Below are 17,797 nucleotides of genomic sequence, written 5' to 3'. Positions count from 1 at the left end.
GCCTAAAATGTTACGTAGTTGAATCATTCCAATCAACTCTTTCTGGCTCAAACCTATTATTCCCCCTCTCCGCTTCACCAATTCATTTCACTAATTCGCTCGATATTTAAAAAATATTGTAGCGAACGAAAATTACGCGGAAAAGGTGTCATTTTGCCTTCACCCAGATTCATACAGATGAGGCGTATTGACGCCATGCTACGTCCGCCGCCGGGCTAAGCGGTGCTGCGCTGTCCAATCGGTATGCTAATTGCCGTCATTTAACGTGTGCTTGCGTGTTGGAAGCTGAACGGAACGCGCCTTTTCCATTCACACACGCACACGCGCACAACCCAATCATTCGCCGAACATCAACTTTGGACGAGATTGTCGCGCATGCTCCCGTTTTACCGTTGCTCATTTGGATCTCTCATGGAAACATCAATCACCATTGGCTAAATGAGTATCACGTAGGATGCACTCAAATTTGTGTAAATTAGAATGTTAATGAATGCAAATACTGGCATAGATGATGATAGCAGAAACTCATTTGGGTATTAGGTCTCTAGTAATGCATGTAAACAAAGATGTACAGGTTTGGAGAATTCACGAGATCGGGAACAACTTCAATTTCAATTCAATTTAATGCAAATTTATTTCCTATACAAAACTACAAACGTTTGCAATAAGATGTACCGTAATCTAGTATAACTACGTATAAATTAACACTAATAACTAAAGCACAAGAGATGAAAATGAAACCACTGGCATAAGTGAAAATCACTTGCTCGTCAGTACGATCAAAAGTAGTAGAATAAGGAGTTGGATAACGTTGAACGTAGAAGTAGTCAACAAACTTTGTTATGACTTTTCAAAGAGCCTTGAATTGTCTGAGAGATAGAGTAAGTTAGTGTATTTAAGAAAGATACATGGTGATGTTGTTAGCGAAAGAGAGAGAGGAAGAGGAGGGATGAAGGAGTGATAAGTGTCCATGAGGAAAAAAACATAACAACTCGCGAAATTTGCATTGTGAAAGAGAGAGAAAGATTCTAGAGAAGGGAGCAAATAAATAAGAAACCAAGAAGAATCACCATCAGGAGATTTTATCTTTCAACAACGATACCCCTTGACAAAGTCATGCGCATTTCTGCAAGCAGAGCCAGAAATACGTCCATACTTGTTCCAAGTTTACACACATGCATCTAGGAACATGAGTTTAATGTTTCAATTGAATCTGCGTGAGAGAGCAGTGAGAGAGTGTTACCAACTTATACAACTATCTCCTTTTCCCCTCATACCAATACAATATCCACACTACGAAGTATCACAACTATCTTGTAGAGTACTTCTCTTGTCATTTTAAATCTCAAGAACAATACAATTTCTACGTATTTTATTAGTATACAAACGCATAAATACAGTACTACGTTATGAAAATTATGTTTGTCTCCCCGGTATGTGCATTAGAATTTTCTTCCATGGTATTCGGTTTGAAATAACATATGGATAAAGTATGACTCAGACTTTATTGATCGAACTTCTAACCGGGTATTTTATTTTATCTAGATCTCATTCCAAAGTTATTTATCAATTTCAACGTTACTCAACAGGCTCTCAAAAATTTCGCTCACTTCAATAATTGAAAGACAGAATATTCTAGTATGGTCTTGTCTACTCAACTTCAATGATACTCATACTCGTACCAAACTGCATAAAACATACCAATAAAACATACTACTATGAAGTTTATGTGGACTAACAATATTGATTTTTTATTATGAGATAACACTCACATTGGCATTTCAGAGCAATATATATGAAAGAGCACTTATTTAATTTCCCTCATTGAACTATTCAATAAAATAAATTGAAAATTCTATTCTTCTATTGCTGCTATTAATTAGACTGGAAGCTCATAAAAATGCTGTAACATGTTGGAAAGAACATTCAAAAATACGGCCAAATTATCGAACTAATCTCAAGTACGATAACATAGGTATTATGTAAAGCAAAAAAGATAAAATTCAATGGAAATTAGTTAATTCCTACATTATCGGCTTGAAGTTAATCTGAAATAAGAGATAATATATCACGCCATTCAATATGCCTTAAAATATAAATGCTTTTATCTGAATATTAGAATGTGTTCCAATAATATCGGTTAAGCTCAGCGTAATAGGCGATATTGCTCAGCTTAAGCATAGAATATATCACATAGCTGAACTTTTAAAAACAGTCTGATAAAGGCCTCTGCCATATTATTAAATCACGACTAGGTAACAACAACTCACACTCACTCTCCAACACCACCTCTCACTCTTTTTCTCTCTCTCTTTCTGTCACACATGACAGTATACTAGAATTCAAATTCAAAATAATAACTGTGCGCGTACATTTTGTACAATACGAAAACGTGATCGGTATTGGTGATTGTTTATTGCGGTGTCGATCTCAGATAATGGCCTCTGCTTATAGAAATCGCAAATGTAACGATGCTTGAAAGCGATAGCTGTAATAGCTCTCAAGCCTACTTTCTAACCTATTATCGTTTTTAACTTTATTTTCAAATTAAATTAAAAATAAATTGACTCACTCGAACGAGTGAACGCTTTGAATCAATTCAAGTGCTTAGTTCGGGAGAGACTCAACGATCTGTTCAATAATATACGAAAACGAGCATATGGTGACATACTTTGGCTAAACACACATGAGCATTCAACAATTGAACATATTAAATATATCACGTGTGGTTGCTCAACCCTAAACTGCAGCTTATGGTGAACACATAAGTAAACATAACATTTTATTAGCACTTTAGATTTATAAATATTTCTCTTTGAAATCATCATGTATTGTGCTGTACTTCCTACACAAGTCGTATGCATTCATATACTATTGTCAAAGATTTGCATAATCATAAATCGATTTTATTGTTGCGTAATTCATCTTATATTCGGTTCTACTCCATATAATGCATCATTCTCACATCCATAAAAGCCGGGGAGTATTGATTATTAATGATGATGGATTATCTGTACGAAATTTTCCGTCTCAACTTACAGCACTGGAAATAGTGTTTTCAACACAATTTTAACAACACAACTTTTTGTTTTCAACAAACAATTTCTGCAACACAATTTTAAACACTGGAAATTGTGTTTTCAACACTTGCAAACTCGAAAGAAAGGTTCAAATCGTATTTCTCCACTTATTCCAGTACCCAATTCTAGACGAACTGTTGAGAAAATGTGTGAAAAATTTTTTATATTTGTAATTCAGTTTCATTGCTTTCGAATCCCGGTTCTATGATTCTGTAAAGGACGGTTGAATATTTTGCGCTGAAACGCTCAAAGGAATATTTCTAATCTCTTAACGCTTATTCTACGTCCATGTTGCAGAGAGATTTCTTGAAAATGGTACTGTACTTTCTCTCCCAGCGATAACGATATGCTTGTTAATCCGAGTCACATGTGGAGAATACTAATAACATGGGAAGCACTTTTGTCCATAAACTTCTCAATATTATTCGGAGGTGATCGGTTTTTTATCGTGCATTGTTTCGGTTGGCTTTATCTCATACGAGCAAGCTTCACTCTCTTGGGATGTCCAATATTCAGTTGTTGTTTAGGAGAGCCGACTGAAATTATAAAGGGAAGTGTATGTATATGATATGGTATTGCAATGCTCAGTGTCCAGAGAATACTGTTTTAAAAGTGGTAGGAGGAGACTGGAGAGATGTTAAGATAGGAGGACAATAGGCAGGCGAGGAACCCAACTCTTCGGCCAGATTTAATCTTGTTTCATGGCAACGCGCCTCTCCAGAGAGGACTCCACTCTACAGATTCACGTACGCACATGCAACCATATCAGTCCTCTTTTTTGGAATGGTATTCTGCAATCACGTTACACTGCACTCTTCGTATTTTTGGAGGATACGTACTTCAATTCACTGTCTTCTTCTAATGTGATACTCTAAAGAGACTCGTCTCTGCCTCTTCATTCAAATCTTACATTCATAATCTTCATGGTAGGAGAGATCAGATTTTTATGTACGAGAAGAAGTGATGGATGAAAAGAAAGAGAGAAGGAGAGGCAGAGTCTGCAAAATATAGTATAGAACAGAATGACTAAATATGAAAATATGAAGGGGGAAAAAGGAAGAGAACCAATAATGAAAGAGACGTTTTCTCAATCGAATCGTGAGGACCAATATTAAAAGAATTTCCATAGGCAATTGACTTCAAACATACTCGAAAACAATGCCGCATTGAGTGGGCCAATATTATTCCTTTTTTGGATAACATTTTGTACATACTAATAACGATGATAACAATAAAAAAGAATAAGGCAACCTTTTCGCTGACCTTTCCGTGTTACATGATTTATGGATGTTTAGCCCCTACTCTATGGAGAGATTTAAAAACATCTAGTATGCACATAAAAGTTGAGCTAAAACGATATAAAAATTTTAATGACCCATATATCAAACTGAATTCAGTTTTGGACGAATCTGGGAAACACGGATATTATTATCATTCAGCCAGAACTTAGTCATCGCATGCTGTCAACAATTTTTTATTGTCTATAACAAAATATTTTTTATTTATCGCCAGAACAGTTTCCAGAAACGTGGTTTGAGCACTCTGAACTGATGAAGTTGTATCTACACAGTATTTATAACCAATAACTTATTCACCTACTTTTCTACTTCGAAAAATGTGGTGAATTTATAGGAAAATCTTATTACTTCACTGATTTCCTACCATAAAGGAATTACTCTCTCACAAGTAATTACTTTCAGATAAGTCTTTGCATACCATAAAGGAATTATTTTCTTATTCTCACACATAGAAAAAATTTGAATGTATATATTCATCTTATCGATATTCTAATGATTTTAATATTGATTCCATTCATTTTCCACTCAGAAGCGCCATGAACTAGATAATACTAATTGATTTCGACTTCTAGATGATCTCAGTATGAAGGCCACGACTCTATCAGCATGACCTTGAGCTGCACAGTCACTTTCCGAAATTGATTCATAGCCCGATATTATTTTGCAACAGTTATGCAATCCATTAATGTTTTTATTTTAAAATATATTCCAATTATGTTTTATATATATATATTGCAAAAAGTCTATTTCGATCTATTTTCCATCCATTATTAATACAATCTTTCAAGATTGGGTTTCATATCTGCCACCAGTTTACTCATAGTCTTTGTCTCTTCATTCAAATTTTCCTCATAGTTTTCCAAAATCAAGCAAAACGTGATAAATATGCAGCCTTTGCACGTGTTCTCTTAAAAAACTTTTACAGCAGTCTTGAAAAGCAATGCGGTGATTATTTTCATTCTACTGATGATAAGGATGATGATGATGATGATGAAGTAATGATTATTATTGGTGAGGAGTGGACAGCCAAGCAGTGCGCCTGGCAATTCTAATGATGAAAGGGTGTGGCCTCTTTTTCCATCATCTTCCATTCTCTCTTGTGCTCTGCCATCATAATTAAACGTGGAAGATTTTTAAAACAACGTCCAACAACTGATCATTAACATGTCCGCCATTCATCCCAATTGGACGGATCCATTAATATTCCATTTAAGCCTAATACTCATTTAATAACTGCGATTATTTTGTTTCTATGCTCTTCTCGCTCTTGTCTTGCTCAACGTAGACAAAAGCGTTTTTCTTAGTCGCTCCTTCTTCCAATCTACGTACAGATTCGAGAATAACACGGTAAACAGAATAGCTAATGAATTATTGCCAGAGCAGGGATTAAATCCAATTAAAGGTAAATTTTCGTTTGTGCGTAAATTTCCGCAGTCGACGACGACAAGCATTGTTGACATTCATATTGTCCAAACTTCAAGTGTGCTAAAACAGCTGATCAAATAACTTTTCATTATTTGTGTTTATTATTCAAGGAATCAAACATTTGTAATAATATCAACATATTGCCATTTAAAAGTATAAACTCAACCTCCCCATTAAAACATTATCTTTGAGGATATTTAGACAAATTGAAATCTACCCAATCTGAGATCCTCACCCTGTCATGGTCGACGACGGCATTCACGCACAAACGAAAACCCAGCTTAAGGTAGTGATCGCCTATTTTTTCTTGACTCGAACTTCTGCTAAGCCAATAGATCTTATCTTTATTTTTCATAATTTTCATTCTGCAACATTCTTTTCCAAGGATCGTTGACTTTCCAAAACAATTCAACACACAATATATGATTAAGAATATAAGTATGGACATAAAAGTAACATTAAAAAAAATCTAGAATTGGATGACAAAGATGAATCTGGATAACAGTAAAAATCCGATTCCACAGAAATCGATTTGCTGTTTGATAGAGTATTCTGTATTGAGGAGTATATTAATTTGATTGTATTATCAGATCTCTTTAAAAATTGTAGGAGGATTATCCAAAATTCAATTATAGAATAAAACTGTAAGTTTTAACACAATATAACAACATTAAATGAAAATTGTTTAGAATATCGAGGAGTAGATTATTTTGATCGTATGATAAGATCTTTTCTAAAATTGTAGGGAGATTATCCAAAATGCAATTAGTATAGAACTGTGAGTTTCAACACAATTTCTGCTCTATTGAATGAAAATTGTTAGTATTATCTAGTATAGTACCTACTGATTGAAAGTGTTTTCGTCACAGATTATATGTTGTATTCTAACCATTAATTGGAAATACGTAGTTTATATATGTTCCCTAGTTCCAGAGGATGATCCAACAAGCTGTTATTTGTATACCGATGGTGCTCAATAGTGCGTGAAATCATTAATTTGTAGAGCTATTTGTAAGCGAGATGAATGGACGTGCGCTCTTTCTCATTTTTCTTTACACGATTGCAAATGATTTGTAGAAGTTTGCACGGCGGTTACCCATTTTAATCAATGCATTTGAATTATGCAGTATAATATATGGCAGAATACGTGTATTGATAGCGGTACCATCATTAATTGAGAACAGGCCGCAAAGGACGTTTCATTTAGTAGTTAGTAATGCGCCTTGGAACTCTACAGAGTACTCTCTTCATACTACCACCTCCTTCCTATTTAATGCAATCTCTGATACAAAGTATAAATAATGCATCGTCCATCAGATGCAAGTGGTAATTGTGCGATAAACTATCGAAATGCAAAAGAAAGAGAGAGAGGTAGAGAGAGAATGGAAGAGAGAATCTAAGAAGAGATAGTGCAAAGCTGCCGCAATGGCTGCCTACCATGCCCCTGCAAACCAGCATTTACTTTAATCGATTCGACTGTGATTTAATTGCATTGGTAGCAGCGGAGGAGGAATAATGTAGTCATTTTTCTAATCATACATTGGGAGCACTGAGCTTCAATACTTCGGTTCACTCCAGCACAATGGGAGATGTACAAGTAGGCCTATTTCATGATATTACTACTTTGTGAGGGTTTGTGAGACAATAATTTTGAAAAGTCAATTCAGATGATTCAATTTTGAAAATGATTGATGAATTGGATATCTGGTGATGAATGGAAGAACTAACTGGGGACCAAATGAAGTATGAAGTGAAGTAAATGAAATGAAGTTTGGTTCGAATCATTTCCTATCCCAGATTACTGGAATAAATTAATTTATTATCATAAGTGTCCTAATTCAAATGTCAAACGATTCAAGAGCTAGAAATATGTTGCAGTGATCAGAATAATATTGGAAATATGCGATATCACATGAATAAAGGAATAGTGGAATAAAAACCTCGAAAGTGGACACACGAACTAAAACCAAAAAAGAATAAGGTCCTATAGATAGTATTATTTTCAGGATCGACACCAGGTAGGCTATGTACAACAAAAAATTACTAAAAATACAACGTTTTTGAAGGTTATGATGTATTTTGTATCGAAGCATTAGCTTACCAAATCTAAATTTATTGTTATATATGTGATTCTTTTATCAAAAAGCAATACAAGCTTCAGCAAAGTTTAAATACATTATACGAAATTCAAAAAGAATTCGACACTTTTCCTCAACACAAGAGATTGATGACACTGATATGAACTAATGCTGGAACTTCATCACAGCATAAATATGAATTTGGAGTTCAAACAAAATATCTTATTATTTGATGTAATATGTCTAGTAAATATTTTTTTTTTAGATGAATGAATTGATGGAAGTGGATTGTGGTTGATTAAAAGTAGAAAAAAGACTTCTACATTTAAAATACTAGAAGACATTGATGGACAACTATGGAAAACAAATAGATATTCGACAACAGAACTTGATTTATGACGCTAGCCAAGCCATCTGTTGACCACTTTCAAATTCAAACCATGTGCCGACCATATATTAAAGGTAGCCTACGTCTGAATATTTTTATTTTATATCCCGCATCAAGACAAAACTTATTACAACTCCTAAAGAATGTCAGAATGCTTCTTCCAAGTTTTCAGCGACTGACTTGATGAATAAGGAAGTAGTTTTATTGTGCCTTTGACCTTTTTGTCAATGTTTAGAGAAGAGCATTATTTATATAGACACTACTGTTCTATCACTTGTATGGTAAGTGCCAGGTTACATCCAGCAAGCATCGCCCTAGCTATCACATTGGCTTCAAATCAGCATACCATCATTTTGTGACTGAATCACATTTTCAGTAAAAGAAATTCCGTTACAAACACATAGTTATAGCTGAGTTCAAAAGTATGAAATGTAAAGGTTTAGTGATACTTGATACGATGATAATTCAACGAAAAAGAATATTTTTATTTTAAGGAGAGATCATATTATCTTGTCACAATTTTAAAAAGATGTGAGTGAACACACTCTTTAGAGAAGATTTGTTTCCTGGGGAAAAACGTGTTCTGTTAAACATGTGGCCCAATTCACCGCACAAAAGCTCCAATTAGATATTTGAAAAAGGTGAGAGTAAGTGATTAGATATAGACATTTTTATAGATATAGACATTTTTATTTTAGATATAGGTATTTTTATTAGATATAAACAGTGTTTAAGAGTTTCATATTTAAATTTCTGTAATTGATCATTTAAATCATTTCTGTAATTAATGATCACAGAAATTATCAATTATGAACTTCAATAGCTTACATAATTCCGTCTGAAACCTGCTCGTTCAATCAAGTTCTTAATTTTCTTGTTCACTTCACAAACAATAATTATCTGTAATTTGATGTGAGTTAACATCATTAAATGTTAAGAGCCACTAAATAAGAGAGGTACATATTCGTGAAAAATTACAAATTTCAAAAGTATGAGAACAAGCCTCTAGTAGAACTAAAGTAGGCCTAGTTTCATTCCATATATCTAATTCTTCAATTAGTAACTTATAACAGCCAGAACCACCAGAAGTATTTTATTTGAGTATTTTATGATAGAAAAATTAAGATGAAGGATTAACTTCCGGAAAATATCGCAATTACGAAAGATAGTGAGTGGTGTAGAAACAAAAAAATAACTTTCTTAGTAAATTTCAACTCCTGTAAGTTGCATAAAAATCGAGAATCAGTTTGTAGCAATCCTGTTTTCTACTGAAGCACGTTCCACAGGTGGTGAAAGAAGTGCAAATCAAAACATGGAATTAACAAAACACATCGTGAGAATCAGTGGAGCAAGAAAACACATTTAAAAAATGGTGAACGTATTCATAGGGCGCATCGTTTTTAATTTAAAGCTTCATTGATCGCCAATGAGAAACTCTCAAATCTGTTTTTCAAATAATTCTGTGTTATCCAGCATGCTTTTAAAAGTAGCAACAGGCGAAATGGCTTCTTACCTTATCGCAGAAAACCTTAATTTGGCAGTAGCCTCTATGGAAGACTGGTCCGTCTCTGTGGTCTTCGTAGGTGTCTATTTGTACGTGGAGTGGTAATCCCTGGCAAACAGACAGAGAGAGCAAAAGTTGAATTACGGTAAAATCAATCAAACAATCAATTTATTAAAACACACAAAACAAGACAAAACGAAATGACAAAGAATTACAAAACAAATAAAATACAATAAAATGCTACAAATATAAAAAACCATGGGCTTTGTGGTTGGGTGTGTTGAAGAAGAGAGAAAAAAAAGAGAGAGGAAGATACCTAGCCAACAGAACTATGGTTTCCCATGTAAATAAATAAAATGCTTTGAGCAAAAGTTGAATTACGGTAAATAAATAAAATGCTTTGAGCAAAATTTAACATTGTGATGATACTTACAATATTTGATAAGTAATTATTTCTAGTTTGAATATCAAATTCATAATGCCTCCCTACAAGTAATGTGTAATATTGAACAAGTATTTACAATGAGAAGACAAATTATATAATACTGTTTCATCTATCATACTTGATGGTTTCATCTTTTAGGATATTTATAATAAGTATCAAAGTCAGAGATTAATGAAGGAATCCTGCTCATAACCAACCATTCGAAATAATTGCTAATCTTCGTATATGTGCTATAAGCTGTAGAAAATGACAGCTTTCAACTTAAAATCAGCCTTAGATTAGCTGACGCCTTCTACGGTAATAAAACTATCAGCCTCAGGATGACACCACTTTAAATAAAGTATGAGATGTATCACATCTACAATAAAAATCCATCAAATTTCCCTTTCCATCTCAGTCTTCATTTAACGAGCTAACTCGGCGATTTGTTTTTTTTCGGGTTTAATCCTAGATGAAAATCACGTAGATGACGTTGTACGATAAAACGTGTCCGTCTATATTATTAACGCCGAGCGATTTCATGAATAAGATGAGACGAAATATTATTCCTTATCGAGATTAAAATTCAGAAACCTTCATCGAACGGTGTCGTATTTCATATATGTGCTTGCGCTGTGTAGTTTTCGGATATGAACAGATGTGCTCACAACATACAAAGAATATTATATATTGTGGATGCTATTTCTCTTCTCTATTCTAGAGAGAAACGAAAGAAAGCGTTAACAAGAGACGACAGACGATGAATGTCATAAGGAATGAGACTGGAAATAATTCATAATCCGGCTGTTCATCTGGTCAGTCCACTAGTCCACCACCCACTCCTATGTAAATAAATCCCCTGCAGCTTGATGTGACTGCTTAGGATAAGAGAAGCGTTTTCTAAAGAACTAGAAAGATTTACATCCGCGAGGCATAACTTACTAGTGGTCTGTTTTTTCTTCATCTACTACAACCTAGAACTTGATCGTTTTCTTCTTCTTCTCGCACAACTCATTGAAACGTCTCCAAGGGTGTCAGAAGAGTAGCAGGCCAGGTGGAAAGACGCCCTCACCTTTATTGAAATTCCCTCCACACCAACTAAACAACGCCGATTAAATATTCATAGAGTCCATCTGTTACAAGTTGCACTGACCTGCCCAACAACTGTGTATGAACTTATGAATTCTTTGAATCGGCCGCCTCAATTGAAATATGCATGAACTCTCCCCAGTGCCCTCAGGCTCAATGCAGCAACAAAAAACATCCATCGTCTATTTCTTATTTTCTTCTACTCAAGGCATACAACTCATTTGATATTTGTATTTTTTTCAATCTCAATTATGCTGTCCAGATTTATCATTTATGTATTTTTTGATGTCATACAGTTCAATTCCAAACTTTCTTTTCAACCAAAAACAATACTTGGAAATTAAGACTGTTGCTGCGTTATCAATTTGGACAAGGTTTATATTCGAGTTGAAGTAAAAGGGCGAAGTAAAGCTTATGAAAAATAGGAATTGAACATATACCATTTTTTTCAGAGTATGAGCATGATTTTGATAATCTATCAGTACCTTTTTACTTATAGTTATGGCCAATGGAAGACACAGTTCACTATTCTTCCTCCATATATTGTACGTCTATATTCCGATTAACCTATCTACAACATTCAATGGTTTATGTAAGGTTTGAAATCCTTTAATGAATTTTTACCTTTACGCAACGTCAATACACATCCAACAACAATATTATTTTCAATTTTCAAGCGTCAATTCAAAGTTGAATGGTTTCTTCAGAGGAGATAACGTTGGTAATATAGTGTTGAAAGTACAACAAAAAGCAATTTATTCAATTCAGCCAACGTTTTCGTTCGGTTTCCTCTACACTTTTATACCATTCGGTTGTCGTGATAGAACGGCAGACACCAACAACAGCCACGATACTAATGCACTACACCTACACCCTCAGCAGGAATGTTGACTTTACATCTTAATTCCTCTTGTAGCAAGCACTGCATGTAATTAGCAAGTTGTATAAATAGGGGAATTGTTCCCAAGCTCTTCGAGCAGTAGTGGTGTTGCTTTCTTAGATGAACGCACATGATTTCATGTTATGTCTCCCACTCCGATGAGAGAACACGCTATGGAGGCTATGGTCAACGTGGGTTAATGCAGCAATAAAATATAGGAATGCCCCGAGTAAACACATATAACACATACACACAAATGATTAAATACATTGAGACCGTTAGGTGAGATAGCTCGTGCATCTACAGTTCTCTTCAAAATACAGATATACTGTTTTTGTTGACATGGCATGACTATAAATATAATCCCGCCTACGTCATGAACTGCCAATCTGTTTTTTATACATATCTTTGACGACGAATTCTTGATTGGAAAGGAGCCGGCATCTACGATGATAATGTATGGAGATTCTTCACCCAGGAGAAAAAGGATGGTGAAAAAACCGAAAAGTGATTTGGACAGGCCAAAGGAGAAAGCCAGTACCGTTTAGACAAGATAGAAAGAAACAGAAAAAGTGGACAAAAAAGCACTAAGCTCGAAAAGATTGTTATCAGGCGGCCTTTCACCAGAATAGCGCGTAAACTGAGTGTTTCGCTTCATTAGCGAGGCTGGTGGAATTATCTTGGCGATATTGTTGACGTTTTCGTCCACCTATCTCCGCTTTTTATGGACTAAATCTTCGACGTGATTTGCATTTACAGAGACGTTGCTGTCCCGCCGCTTTTATGAATAACTTACAAGAAAAAGTGGGCTAGATTAATCAATTAAATTAACGCTTTTTCATGTAATGACTGGGTGTGTATGCCGAGTAATAGATAACACAAGTTTATTATAGATACGGGATGAAATAGCATGAATATTCAAAAGGAAATATTTGAACTATTTGGTCGACATACTTCATCTGCAAAAATTACTATAGATTATGTTTCCATTCTATCTTTTGGTGTCATCCTCAGTATGAAAGTAGGCAGGAATGATACAATTATTTAACATGCAACTATTCAAAAAATGTTACACTCATATCCTCATCCTATGCTCGAATTAAGTTACAATTAATGATTATTATGAATGTATAAAATGTATCGTTGAAGTGTTGAAAATTGATGGAAAGACTTCATTTGGATCTTTTCAACGTATTCCGCTAAAATTTCTTTAGATTACTTGTATTTCAATTGTAAATGTATGTTCAAATGTAAATTCCTTATTGCTATTCTATTTCTACCTAATTATTAACAAAAGTTCCTTTCATGGTGATGAAAAACGACTTGCAATAGTTTTTCAATCTTCAAGAGAACAAACCAGAATGAATCAAATGACAATTTTTTTTAGAAAATTCTTGAGATTACTCACCTTAACACCTTTTTGACTGCTGAAGTCCGTACTTAAACATTGCACTGCTATATTAATCTGAAAAAAAACAGGATTCGAAATTAATCAAACTGACAAGAACGATTTCTAATTAGTCCTAGTTCCATAAAATATTCGCACCCGTTATCCTTTCTATAATCAATGAATTTCACTCAAAAGTGGATAGATAAATAATTCATAACTTTTTTATACTTCCGATTTATGTGTTAACGTGATAGGAGGAAAACACGAACAAAAATCCACGAAAGAAATAGCCGATTGTAGTGTTATGTGGATAAAGATTACACAAGTAGTATCCGTTGAATTAGAAGACTTACGACCACCGATCTACACTAATTGGGAAAGCTTCAATTTTTTGTTTATATTCTCTAATTGGCAATTTCCTTTAGCTCCATAGAAATTTTACAGGTTGATAAATCTTTCCTAAATAAAAAAATCTAGTTTTCTTTCAGGAACAAGAGTTTATGTGTACCACATTCCTTCAGATATTGCTCAGAATCTAATTGGGGCATCACCTTGACGACATCATTTTGTTTCGTGCACCGACATCACTGTCCTTCTATTTTTGTGAGTGTGACAATTATGTGAGCCAATACAAAATAGTCATTTCACATTTTCTCACGACGACAGTAAATTAACTTGAAACGCATGCTCTAGTTATAACTGTTCTGAAAAAGTGTTGAACATGGGTTATATTCCAGGTGACAAGCTCAATTTCACTCAGAATTGTTCGAGGCTAACAAAAATGTCATGTCAAGAGAATACGTTTTCTAATGGATTTCACAATCGTTCCTAATGTGAACTACATTTTAAAATAACTCCCAAGCTCTCGAACCAACAAGCAGTTGCTGCTTACAGATATGATTCCAGAAAAATTTATTGTCAATATTGGTTGTATCATTTGATTATTGTGGATTACATACTGAATACTGTTTACTGGACGTCTAGACAGTGAAAAAATGAAAAAATTACGGTGTGAGCAAGTAGAATAATAATGAAAGTATTAAATGATCACTCTGAACCTTAACAAGGAAGGTAATAATTATTAAGAAAGGAGTGATGTTGTGATATGGGGAGTGGCAAAGAAAGATTGATTGTTTAAGCCGAAGGTGGAGTTGTAATTTATCATTGACGAAAAAAGAGGAAGTTGAGAATTGGAGTTGGTAAGTACCAGATTAAAGGTCAGACAAATACGAGCAAGGACGAAGCAGTCAACAGAGATAAAAAATTAGAATAAATAAGAAATAAATTGAAGGGGCATAGAGGAGAATTGAACAAAATATTGAAATGGGGTATGGATGGATAGGTAAATCGATAAGGCAGTGGAGAATGGAAATGAGAGAATTGAGAGGAGTAAGTTGAAGAGATGGCGAATGAGAGATACTAATGGGGGTATCTAAGGGTAATAATAATATGGTTTGTGGAAATACATATCGATCAGCTCATGATGGAGGAGGCAAAAGATAAAGAGAGAGGAATAGATTGAGTTAGTGGGGAAGGAAATGATCATTAGAAGAATACGAAAGGTTAAGAGGCTCGCTTACAGTTATTGCATTCTTGAAAGACAAGGTACCTATAATGTCGGATCATTCAATCAAGTAGAGTATGTTTTCGTGAAAAAAAAACATGAAAAGTAATTAGTCATATGCAAGCACACTGATTACTCAAGAGTAATCTTTCCCTGTCATTGTCGGAAGTGACTCTGATCAAGAAGATTGATCGCAATATTTATTTCTCTAAAGTAAATTTACGCGTGGGCAAAGCCCCGCCCCACACCCCATCACTGCATTACAACTAATAAATGCCGGCCAGTCCGATATTAATTAATGTTAGTCGTCAACTTGAGTGGCCAGTAACTAATTACCGAGGCCTCCCAGCCACCTCTCCACGCCCAATAACCGAATAGAGGGGTGAATTGAAAAAATCATTATTTGAACAGTTTTTACTGTTGTCAGAGGACAATGAGCTGTATTAAACCATACAAGCAATTTATAAGATATCGAATAGCCGTGGTCAAACTACTTTTATTATTTGAAATTGAGAAGGTTATAATCTATCGATGTTAGCGATTCTTGACGAACCCTGATACTATGAAAATTTCAAGATGTTTGTAGTGAGTTCAAGTTATATTTATAATTACCTTGGCAGGACTCTCCATTGGATTCCAATAGACAGCAATGGCATTATGAGAGATCTCTTCTATTACGCCAACGAGTCCCACACTGTTTTTGGTATCTGTGAACAGAAAAGTTGGAAATACATTTTTTACTCTTCAATACTACTAACTATTAGTAATTATTTTCGATGAAATGAGTTATGTCTGTAAAGTTGAATGAATATTTCCAGAAATTGGATTTGAAAAACTGAGGGAATCAAGTTCGTGCTTCATCCATCAGTTCCAGTGATCAATCAAACAGGTGAAAACAAACATGAAAACGTAGGTGATAAATGAGGGTAATTGAAAACTTAATGTTATCGTGCTGAATAATAATTAATTATTGATTCGAATAGCAAGTAGCCAGCCGCTGATGACCAAATCAACTTTTCAACCAACAAGTTTCCATTTTAGTCACATTGAATTATGCACGCTTATCACTCTCAGCCAGGGCTCATTTATTGATGCAAGCTCCAACATCAAATGAACTCGCGTATCGTAACTAATTGAAATTTTTATTGATTATATTACAAATTTCGCATTGAAGTTTAAAATAAATTGATAATGCGAAAAGTCGTGTTGGAGACTACACGTTTCCATACTTCAGCGAATCGAGAATTCATTTTGTGAAGTGATAGTAAATCAATCAATTATCTTCACAACAAAATTTTTCTGATATTGAAACAATAACATTACACTGTTGCAAGCTCCGAAGTGGCTTCTCATGCATGTTAAATATCAGTCAATGGTTTTTCAAAGGTCAAGAATCAAATTTCTCATGCTGATTATTCACGGATCAACTTAACATAATTATTTTCAATGCTATTTTAATATAAATCATTCTTATTGCAACAAACATCTCTCTAAGGAATACATTTTTTTCAATTACAATCTCAGAATCGAAAGCATTGTAGTTAGTACAATTTTCCTAGCGAATATCTGTCAGTATGTTTCTGATAATTTTCTAGAAATTAAATATGCTTTCTTGGAATTTAAATATCAGTCAATGATTAATACTTTCAAAGATGATTCAAGAGAAGTCATAAAGATGAAAGCAAAAGACATAAGACTAATTGATTGAACTAATTGAACAAATAGAAAACATTTTTTATATAATATCTTTGAATATTTCATTTCAATATAATCAACTCTTACCATTTTGTGTGATTCCCAAAAATTTGAAAGCATGCAAAAATACAAGATATGAATTATCAAGATATCTCTACATCTAAAAACGTTTTTCAATTTTCATAAGATTATATAAAATATACTCCACATCAAATTCATGATTATTCATTTAATAATGGATTTCCATCCAATTTTTCTCCATTATAAAGTTTTGTGTGGATAGTATGTTTAAAATTATGATGATAAGGAGAGTACAAAAGTTTCGAAACAAAAAGGTCTAAACACAGTTCGAAGTACAATTACACCAACAAAAAACACCTACAAGTGGAACAATTTACGGAAGATCGTTGCAACAACCAGCAATTGGAGACGTTTGATTTATGTTCAGAATTAAAGTGATTAGAGGCGCTCGATTTCTTATTCACGACGGTGATTTACTGATGCTTGAGTGATTTATGGCGCTTTGTGAAATCGTAAGAGGGCAACATTGGAGGGTGCAAGGTGAATAAATTCTGGGTATGATCATTATTATTTTCATAGATATGGTGGGGGGGAGGAGGAAAGAGATTCAGTGTAATGAGAAGGATGTGAGCAAGAAAAAGGAAAAGGAAACCCCTCATCATCAGACTATAATAAAGTTGAGGGAGTTGTAGGGCCGTGAGTTGTTGCTAGCTTTTATGAATGAGGTGCGTTACGAGAACTGGATTCTAACTGCGAACTGGAAACCAGAATATCTTGTTCGAATTAACATTTTCTTTTTCTTCATCCTTTTTGTTTGCTACCATAACAGACGCTGCTTTGTGAATGGAACGGTAAAGTAGAAGTCAGGTTTGATAACAGTATCTTCTTCCTAACTTTTTGCCACCTTTCCTATTCCACAGGGCGAAATTATTGGGTCATTGGGTATCATTTCAACTATGGA

At 34.3% G+C, this 17,797-nt stretch overlaps 1 protein-coding gene across 14 annotated transcripts in view; it reads right to left on the bottom strand.

Annotated features, from left to right (window-relative positions):
• The window catches only part of LOC111057893 (protein grainyhead), a 222,536-nt gene that overhangs the window by 11,150 nt on the left and 193,589 nt on the right, over positions 1–17,797 (bottom strand). For all 14 annotated transcript variants that reach the window (XM_039420401.1, XM_039420409.1, XM_039420403.1 and 11 more), the window contains 3 exons: positions 15,733–15,827; positions 13,575–13,631; positions 9,783–9,881 (listed from right to left, as the gene is read on the bottom strand). In XM_039420401.1, coding sequence (XP_039276335.1) covers positions 9,783–9,881; positions 13,575–13,631; positions 15,733–15,827 — 251 coding nt within the window. The remainder of the gene's footprint in view (positions 1–9,782; positions 9,882–13,574; positions 13,632–15,732; positions 15,828–17,797) is intronic.

This window comes from Nilaparvata lugens, chromosome 2 (genome assembly GCF_014356525.2).
Source record: "Nilaparvata lugens isolate BPH chromosome 2, ASM1435652v1, whole genome shotgun sequence".
NCBI lineage: Eukaryota > Metazoa > Arthropoda > Insecta > Hemiptera > Delphacidae > Nilaparvata > Nilaparvata lugens.
The sequence above is the reverse complement of the archived record's forward strand: the minus strand, read 5'-3'. Positions and strand labels throughout refer to the sequence as shown.